At 32.0% G+C, this 9,547-nt stretch overlaps 1 protein-coding gene across 3 annotated transcripts; it reads left to right on the forward strand.

Annotated features, from left to right (window-relative positions):
* Positions 1-1,607: 1,607 nt before the first annotated feature.
* LOC136229046 (serine/threonine protein phosphatase 2A 57 kDa regulatory subunit B' theta isoform-like) lies at positions 1,608-4,928 on the forward strand. Of its 3 annotated transcripts, none has more exons than XM_066017595.1 (3): positions 1,608-1,745; positions 2,129-3,548; positions 4,392-4,928. In XM_066017595.1, the coding sequence occupies exons 2-3, from the start codon at positions 2,337-2,339 to the stop codon at positions 4,749-4,751; spliced, it is 1,572 nt and encodes a 523-aa protein (XP_065873667.1). In that variant the 5' UTR covers positions 1,608-1,745; positions 2,129-2,336; the 3' UTR covers positions 4,752-4,928. The 3 variants fall into 3 exon arrangements, with proteins under 3 accessions (XP_065873667.1, XP_065873669.1, XP_065873668.1); XM_066017597.1 differs by lacking the exon at positions 1,608-1,745 and adding an exon at positions 1,758-1,891; XM_066017596.1 differs by lacking the exon at positions 1,608-1,745 and having other exon boundaries at positions 1,773-3,548.
* The last annotated feature ends 4,619 nt before the right edge of the window (positions 4,929-9,547 follow it).

A 9,547-nucleotide genomic window follows, 5' to 3' on the forward strand; every position in this document is an offset into this window, starting at 1 on the left:
AATTTTATTGTATTTTCTTATTATATTGGATTTATTTTTTTTGGAAGAGTATTGTATAAATTTATTAGTTTGATATTTAAAATTATAATATAACTTTTATTAATATTTTACTATATTTTTTTTAATCAAAAGAACAATGCATTAATGAGCCAAATCATGGCAAAATTATAACAATGAAACATAAACATAACTCGGTAATAAATTAAAAAAAGAAGGGCAAGTGGATAAACGAGAAGACTGTGCTAACACATGTGCCATCTCATTCGCTTGCCGCCATCCATTTGACTGAGTAAGAGTTATTTGATGTTAGAATCGATCGTATTTGAATAATTCTATCCCCAAATTCGGAATAATCAACAGAACTAGAGTTTATTGCATCAATCATTTGTTTAGCATCAGATTCGAAACCACATTCCTTCTTCCAACAGCTTCTAGCCATTGCATAGCCTGTAATAGAGCTTTGGCCTCACATTCTCGAGTTGTTGGACAACATAACAGATCCACACATCTTCCCATTACAAACTGCCCATTTGCATCTCTTACTGCTGCTCCCATCCTTGCACGACCATCAGCGTTAAAACATGCGGCATCAACACAACACGAGAGAAATCATTCCGATGGCGGGTGCCAAGCCGTGCAAGTAGCGAATGAATTATTTCCTGCTACTGTATTTCCAATCCGCTGTTTTTCCGTACCAGTCCGATTCCTCAAGGCATTTGCTTCTGACCAATCATTAAGCATTGTGCAAGCTTGAGCTACTATCTGATCTGTTGTGCGAATCTCATACTGCCAAATACGGGTATTCCTAGCCTGCCATAAACTCCAGAGGTGCATCAAAAATGTTTTCACAATTTGTTCCGGTGCTGCTCTAATCATATTATGAAACCATGCTGTCAGATTCTCAGCCACTGCCGCCTCCGCATTAATTCGCTCCAGCATCCCCGCATTCTGCCACACTCGTATAGCTCCCGCACATTCAATAAAAAGATTTCATCCATCCTCCCAAGGTTTTTACATATCACACAAGTACTACATACCTGTAACCCACGAAATAGAAGATTCACACGTGTTAGGAGACAATTTCGTGCTAGTTGCCAACCAAAATGTCGGACTTTTTGTGAAATTTCAGCATACCACAATTTTTTCCAAGCTCCCTGAACATAAAATCTTTCACATGCTTCCAAAGTTGTAGCCAACCTGTAAGCACTTTTGATTGTGTAACGTCCCGAAGAATGGAATTTCCATATTAACCGATCCTCACTACTTAAAATACCAACAGACAGTTTATGAATTTTTGTAATATCTCGAAAACTTCCACTAACAACTCTTTATCCCAATCTCTGGAATACTATATTAAAAAATTAATTAATTTTCTATATTTTTTTATTTTGTAACCGTTTCAATTTTGACGAGCATAGTATAAATTCTAAAAGAAGAACTAAAAAGAAAAAGGTGAAGTATTTTATTTAATTAAAAGGGGCTTTTCAGTTTAATTTAATTTATTCTTAATTAAGCGTTTTACAGAACTGAAGTTTCGATCGACCGGCTTCGGCTTGTATTCAATTCAATTTAGTGTGCGTTTTTGACTGAGGTCTCAAAGTTATTAGAAACGTAAAGCCAGACAAAAACGTAGGATTGACTACTACTTTCAGGCGCAACATTACAAACAAAAATGAAAAAAGTTGATCACTTTCCCGGTCAACAAACACCAACGAGAAAAACAATAACAGATTTGGATTCTATCTGTAAGTATTTCCTCATCCTCAATCATTTCTTTCATTTCCAATCTTTTCTTCTTTCCTCTGAATTTTCACTATCCCTAATTTGATTCTGTATTAGTTTATGTTTGATGGTGATTTTGGTCTTAATTTTATATCATGAAACAGATTAGGTAATTTTCTTTTTTCCTTTTCGAATTCTGATGGATGATGATTTTGTGCTTGGTTTGAATTTGTAATTTGGGGGTTTCAATTCAAGTCATAAAATTGGGATTTTGATACTGGGTTTTAGGGTGGAGAGAGAGAGAAAGTTGAATAAGGGTTTTTGTTTTGGTTTGACTGAAATCAGATGAATCAAGTTGCTTTGATTTTAGGGTTGAAGTGAGTTTTTTCTGGTCTTGATTTTGCAGATGATAAGGGGGGTTTTGGCCCCTTTTGTATGCTTTGTTCTTGGAAGTGAAGATATTGTTAGTTTTGAAGTGGATTTGAGGTTATGAGGAGGAATTCGGAAGTCGGTTTTATGTGATGAATCTGATTGATTGTTATTTGGATTGCCAAGTAAGAAGTTTGGGAATTCAGTGTTGTGATTCTTATAATTTGTTTATGTAATTGTAAACTATGTTTAAAGTTAAACAGATACTCAACAAGCTTCCACGGAAGTCGTCTAAATCGACTGAAAATCGCGATCATGGTCCAAATCTTGCTATCGGTTCTGCTGGATCAAGAAGCAGTGGTTTAGGGGCTGCTAGTAAGCCGGGGAAGTTGAATGTCGCATCTATAACAGGAAATAATTCTGCTTCTGATACAGGACAAAACCATGTTGCTAACACGAATCAGCAGGCTGCGATTTCGAAGCTTAATGGGTTTTCTTCGTTTGAAGCGTTGCCTCAATTCAAGGATGTTCCGAATTCTGAGAAGCCAGACTTGTTTATAAAGATGTTGAAACTTTGTTGTGTTGTATTTGATTTCATTGATCCCACAAAGAACCTCAAAGAAAAGGAGATTAAGCGACAGACGTTGTTAGAGCTGGTAGATTATGTTACCTCTGTGAGCGGAAAATTCACGGAAACTGCTATACAAGAAGTTATAAAAATGGTGTCTACAAATTTATTCAGGACTCTCACTCCTCAACAGCGTCAGCATAAAGTCGTGGATGGTGTTGATTTGGAGGACGAGGAGCCTTCAATGGATCCTGCATGGCCGCACTTGCAGCTCGTGTACGAGATATTCTTAAGGTTTGTGGCATCATCGGAGACCGATGTAAAACTGGCGAAAAAGTACGTTGATCAGCGATTTATTCTAAAGTTGCTTGATTTATTTGATTCTGAAGATCCTAGAGAAAGGGAGTACTCGAAAACAATTCTCCATCGCATTTATGGAAAATTCATGGTGCATCGTCCGTTTATCAGGAAAGCGATCAATAATATTTTTTATCAATTTATTTTCGAGACTGAGAAGCATAATGGGATTGCCGAACTTTTAGAGATTTTGGGTAGCATTATTAATGGATTTGCTCTTCCATTAAAAGAGGAGCATAAACTGTTCCTTGTTCGTGTTCTAATTCCTCTCCACAGACCGAGATCCTTGGCAATGTACCATCAGCCGTTGTCGTATTGCATTTCGCAGTTTGTCGAGAAAGACAACAAGCTTGCTGATACAGTAATAAGGGGACTGTTAAAGTACTGGCCTCTCACTAATAGTTCGAAGGAAGTAATGTTACTCAACGAGCTGGAAGAAATTTTGGAAGCTACTCAGTCACAAGAATTTCAGCGTTGTATGGTTCCACTTTTTCAGCAAATTGCTCGGTGCTTGAACAGTTTCCACTTTCAGGTGATATTTTCGTACGTGTTGGCTTTAGTCCTGTTCGAGCATATTTTGAATCTTCATTTTATGTGCAATATGACTTTGTTCTGCGAAAAATGCTTAATCTATAACATTATATAATCATTCTAACTGCAAAGTGAACTCTCGCATCAGATTCCGGACGCTTTTATCATTGCATTTTCCTCTCCGTTAACATTTGTGCTAGAATTTGGCTTCTTCAAGTTCTCTTGGAAGATACCAGTAAAAAGCATGAAATTGTCTATTGTTTTTCTGTCACACGAGCTGCGAGGACCGCAACTAGAGACAAATATCCGCTTAGAAATTTACACATGTTCAATATAAGATGACGTTAAGCTCAACTTGTTCTTGATGGTTTGTGTATCTTTTAGGGCCTTAGACTCGGTAAATGTGATGTACCGGAGAGAATCAGGGTATTATAAAGCTGAATCTTTTAGTGTAACAAGCTCGGTTTTTAGTTGACTTTGCTCATAATGCAGAATATTCAGAGAAAGTTTGTTTCACATTCAAAGGTTTCGTTGATGTTAACCCTGCCTGATAGAATTGAAAGCATTTAGCTATGGTTCTTGTGACGGATACATATGAATATACAACGAGATCCGTTCATTTTACATTGACGTCTCTTGTTTATATAGGATTAGCAAAGAATTATGCAGTTATAAAGATGAAATATGGTCAAATGTGTTGATACGGAAATGTGGATGTACTGTAGCGGAATGAAGGCTTGTATTGTTTTTCTGGAATCTATTCCATTAACATGTGAAGATCCGCTGTTATATGTTATCATCTCATTTTTTACCGTCTAATTTTAATTGATTCATGCGATTGCAGGTGGCAGAGAGAACATTGTTTTTATGGAACAATGATTCCATCGAGAACTTGATTGTACAGAACCGTCGGGTTATACTGCCCATCATCTTCCCTTCTCTAGAGAATAATGCTAGAAACCATTGGAATCAAGCTGTCCGCAGCTTGACTTTAAATGTCCGAAAGATTTTCGAAGATCTTGATCCCGATTTCTTCAATCAGTGCTTAATTGAATTTGAAGAGAAAGAGAAGAGGGAGGTTGAAGTCAAAGCAAGAAATGCAGCCACATGGAAACGTTTAGAAGACGTTGCTGCTCAACGAGCTTCAAATGAAAAACCGATGCTTATTACTCGCAAACCAGCTTCTCGCGCTTCATCAGGTTAGCGAAATGACAGATTTTTATTGGTATATGACTACGAACAATCAAAATTTTAGATTAAGATTGGATTCGTTCCATCGATATGAATACTCAAGTGGTTGAATGTTTGCAAGGTATCAATTTTCATTCACTAGAATGTGTTTAGTCTTGGCCAATTGTCAAATTAATAATCATTTTGTGAATTAGTCTTTCTGCTATAATTCTTCATTCAGTTCACAATTTCTTTTGAAATCTCTTTGCCTCTTGATCGACTTGACTCGACTCGACTCGCCACTCGGGTAAGAACAACTTCATGGCATTATATGCTTTAAATCTTAGCTATCATAGTAACTTTTTGGCTTTAATAGTCATTTTACACAGTATTAGAATTATTTAGACCTACAAGTTTGGATTTCTAATTCTGGTAATTATAGTTAGGGTTAATTACATATAGATGCGTTGTGGTTTCGCCGATTTGCAGATGCGTACCTATGGTATTTCTTTTTGCAAACGCAACCCGTGGTTTGCAAAATTGTGCATTTGGGTTCATTTTGTCAGAATTTGGCCGATAACGATCTCGAAATGAAGATTTTCAAGAGTTAAATGACATTTTAAGTAACTTTAATTCTTCAACTTTTTAGGTTTGAGGTCATTTAAATGTTGTTTTTGATGATAGAGAAAACTCAAAAAATGATGATTTTGAAAAATTAAGAATATGGTTCCATAGTAAATATGATACTAAACACTTTAATTCTTAAAAATTTTCATTTTGAGGCCGTTACTGGTCAAATTTGGTAAAGTAAAAAAATACAAAATTTTGCAAACCACGTAGTTGCTTTTGCAAAGAAAAATACCACAGGTACTTATCTGCAAATCCGTGTAACCAATTTCATTACAGAACTTTAGATACATGTATTAAAAATAATAAAAATTATTTCAGAATCTTATTATTATTTCAGAATCTTATTAAATTGTTTTGTTGCAATTGAGACATCATTGCCTGTGGAGTAGTTGTTGACATTGAATGCAGGCTAAATTACATGGGTGTATTTCACAAAGGTCACTAAATTTAATAATCTTTCAATAAAATCACTGAACAACTTTGCTTTTAATTTCAATAGTGTTTTCGACTGTTTCAAATTGTGTATAAAAACTCATTGGAATGTTAACCTGGCACAAAAGAAAGTTGACTATGCGCAATGCCAAATATAACCTGGTTTTTATGGTTGACATGGCAAACATGTGACAGCTAAATCACACGTCATAAACTACAAAACGATATAGAAAAATCACATTCTTTTTCGAAATGATGCTTATTTAGCATATAGTCTACTGTGTTTTTGTAACATCCCTTTTTAAAAACCGTCAAATTCTAGAACAATAGTAAATTCTATTAACAAAAAAAACAAAACAAAAAAAAAAAACAGTTCCATTACGTTTATAAATGCACTCCAATAGGTTTAAATAAAAGAAACCAAACGTTTAAAATTTACCAAAAGTGCCCACAAGCTAGACTATTAGTAATATAAACCCAACAATGACGACTCTACATATTGGTCGATCCATACAAGCGTCGCTAGCATTTAATAACATTAACCTAAAAAGAAAACTGACGGAGAGTGGGGGTGAGCTTGGGAGGCCCAGTAAGATAGCTAATCAAATACATAGCACCACCACACACGCATACAATTCAGTTTACATGCATTCAATCATTATTAGTTATCAAGCAAAACATCCAATAAATAAATATTATTATTAATTTATTCAAAGGGCCCTGCTTACTTTAGTCTAGTAATACCCAATGGTTGCTTGGCCAATAAAATCATATCCTGGGATACCCTGTCGTAACAAATACCCGGTATTCCGTCTTCTAGGTACCCTGTCGTAACAAATACTCGGTATTTATATTTCACGTGATCACAATATTCATTTTTCTCATTTCAATCGCAACTATTGAATATACTATCCTAGTTTAAGCTTTCTTAATCTCTTCCATTTTCTATAGTCAAAATTGCACATCTCATATATATATTTTACTCAATTCTCATGTCATTATCATCATCATCATCATTCTCAAATTTATTTATATCAACATGACTATTGTCAATGTACCAGATACACATATTAAACACGAAGATCAAACCAATAGACAATTTATCTCAACAAATCAACACGACAACAAATATACAATTAACATACGCTCTATTTAATTAACTATTCACATTCATTACAAGTATAACAATCAATTAAAATAGACATATGAACAAGCAAACAAAGAACTATGTATATAATTAACTACTTACCTCTAACATCAAAATCTAACCATACGATTTTCCGTAGTCTATTTTCTGTTTCATCCCCGACCTTGAAAGTTGAATGATCAAACCCTAACAATTTTTTTTTTGATATAGTCCGCGGCTTAAGTTGAGGGAGGAGAAGAAAAAAAATAGGGTTTTTGCCGATTGAAATTTTCTGAAACAGTTATTAATCCTTGTGCCAAAATAATAGAATTTAGCACTAAGGTTTTCCTTTTAAAATAAAATAATGAAACACCAAATTTATAAATGCAATAACGAAAATCAAGTGAAGAATATTGGTGATGGAAGAGTTTAAAACCAACTCAATATATGGATAAGATATTTATAACTAATTCTTTATTATCTTTATCTACCTACATGTTTTAAACACAAATTAAATAAAAAAAACACAAATTAAATAAAAGAAAATACCTTTTTTTTATATTGTTCTTATTATTTTAAGAAAATGCACCATTTAAAAAGTAATACTAATAATAAAAAATAAAATATAATAGTTTTTTTTACGATAAAAATGAAAGCATATGAAAAATGATTAATTATTTATATAAATTTTTACGGGCGTTACAATTCTTCCCTCCTTAAAATGAATTTCGTCCTCGAAATTCACAAATGGTATATTTTAAAAAATATATATGAATTATATTTGTAGAAAATATTCAAAATAAAGTGACAACAAAAATATATGGTAAGGTGAAATTTTACGATCTAGATATTAGCAATTTAATTGATCAAAACAAATCAATTTGAAGATAAAAATAAGTAGAACGGATTCTTTTTTCTTTTAGGAAAAAAACATATTCAAATAAAAGACCAAGTGAGAGGAATAACTAAACATAATAAAACCCAGTTAATCAAATATGAAGTCCAACCAAAGAATTGATTTTAATGTAAATTTCAAATAAAACCCCTGTGGTTTTACTAATTTTCAGATAAAGGACTGTGGTTTACTTTTTGTCAAAACGAGGATTGAGGTTTTGCACTTGGATTAATGCTATTAAAACCATCTTTAACGACCTGGAAATAAAAATTTCAAGAATTAAAGTTGTTCAATGTCATATTTTCTATGGAACTACATTTTTTATTTTTGAAAACCATCTTTTCTGGAACTTTCTCTCTCTAAACATTGACTTTCTCTCTCTTTCCCAAACTTCATCTAAATAATCTCAAAATAAAAAAGTTGAAGAATTAAAGTTGCTTAGAATATTAGTAGTTCTTAAAATATGTTATTTTTGAAGTCGTCAAGGGTGATTTTAATAGTATCAATTGAAAAAGTCCTTATTTTGCTAAAGTTGAAAACCTCAATCATCGTTTTGATAAAAAGTAAACCACAGTCCTTTATCTGAAAATTAGTGAAACCACATAGGTTTTATTTGAAATTTACCCTTAAAAGTATTAGTTAGGCATTTGCATCAAATATTGAATAAGACAGTACTAAGAAGGTTCACAATCAGCCGAATTTTTTTTTTTACCATAAAGACTTATTCGATTCAACTGTACCACGTAATTATTTGATAACTCGTTTAATGATTTATTCCGTAACCTGATATATAATATTGTAAATTTAAATCTCTAAAAAAAAATTGTAAAATTAACTAACCATATATAACAAGTAAGAGTCTAATAATTTCCTTAAGTAAGCAGTTCAAACCCAACACTTATAAAAAGAGTTTAATAAACTCAAACTTGACTAAAAGTGAAAACAAAATCAAGTTTTATTTATGTGAAATTAATTTAACTCAGCAAAAGACAAATCTATATATATAAATGAATCCCAATTCCAATTATGACTTTAAATAGCATTTTTCTTTTTCAAAACTTATGGTGGGTTTTTTTTTTTTTTTTTGGAATTTACAAAGGAAATATCATATTATTCTTCCAAATAAAACAAAGACATTTTTTTCGTTTCCACATTACAATTAAATGAGTTTAAAACAATTAAAATAAAAAATTATAATTCATCAATAATCATAAAAATCAAAAACTATAATTTAACCAATAATCAGGTAATTAATAAAGATAAAAAGCAACAAGAATCCTTGATTTTTTTATTTTAAAAAAAAAACAATTTAACATGAAAAGCAAGAATTGTTCATGTATAAAAACAAAGTTCTAAATTTAAAAAAATTAACTCTCTTTTTTCCATTAAATGAATAAAATAATAAAATGAATTTTCAACACAATTAATTTATATATATATTGTTTATGATTATTACATTATTTCTCCCTAAAATAGAATAATAGGTACTGCTCATTAAAGAAAATAATAATAATAAGATTTTGTTTGAAACAAAGAGTAGAAAAAATGGAAATTAAAAATAAGTGACTTTAAAGTCAAGCCAATAATTATAATCATAATTAAATCAATAATAATTGAATTTGTTGAGAATATCAATCAATATGGAAAAATAGAACCATACTGGTCTTTTGAAAATTTCTAAGAAATTTTAACTAGAAAAGAGCAATTCGAAGCATAAAATAATAATAAAAAAAATTCAATCAGTAAA

This window comes from Euphorbia lathyris, chromosome 5 (assembly GCF_963576675.1).
Source record: "Euphorbia lathyris chromosome 5, ddEupLath1.1, whole genome shotgun sequence".
NCBI classification, from domain to species: Eukaryota; Viridiplantae; Streptophyta; class Magnoliopsida; order Malpighiales; family Euphorbiaceae; genus Euphorbia; species Euphorbia lathyris.

Excerpts from the sequence above, each read along its gene's own strand:
- LOC136229046 (XM_066017595.1), top strand. The coding sequence starts at position 2,337 with ATGTTTAAAGTTAAACAGATACTCAACAAGCTTCCACGGAAGTCGTCT. Across the intron at positions 3,549-4,391 it reads TGAACAGTTTCCACTTTCAG|GTGGCAGAGAGAACATTGTT; the intron begins GTGATATTTTCG and ends ATGCGATTGCAG.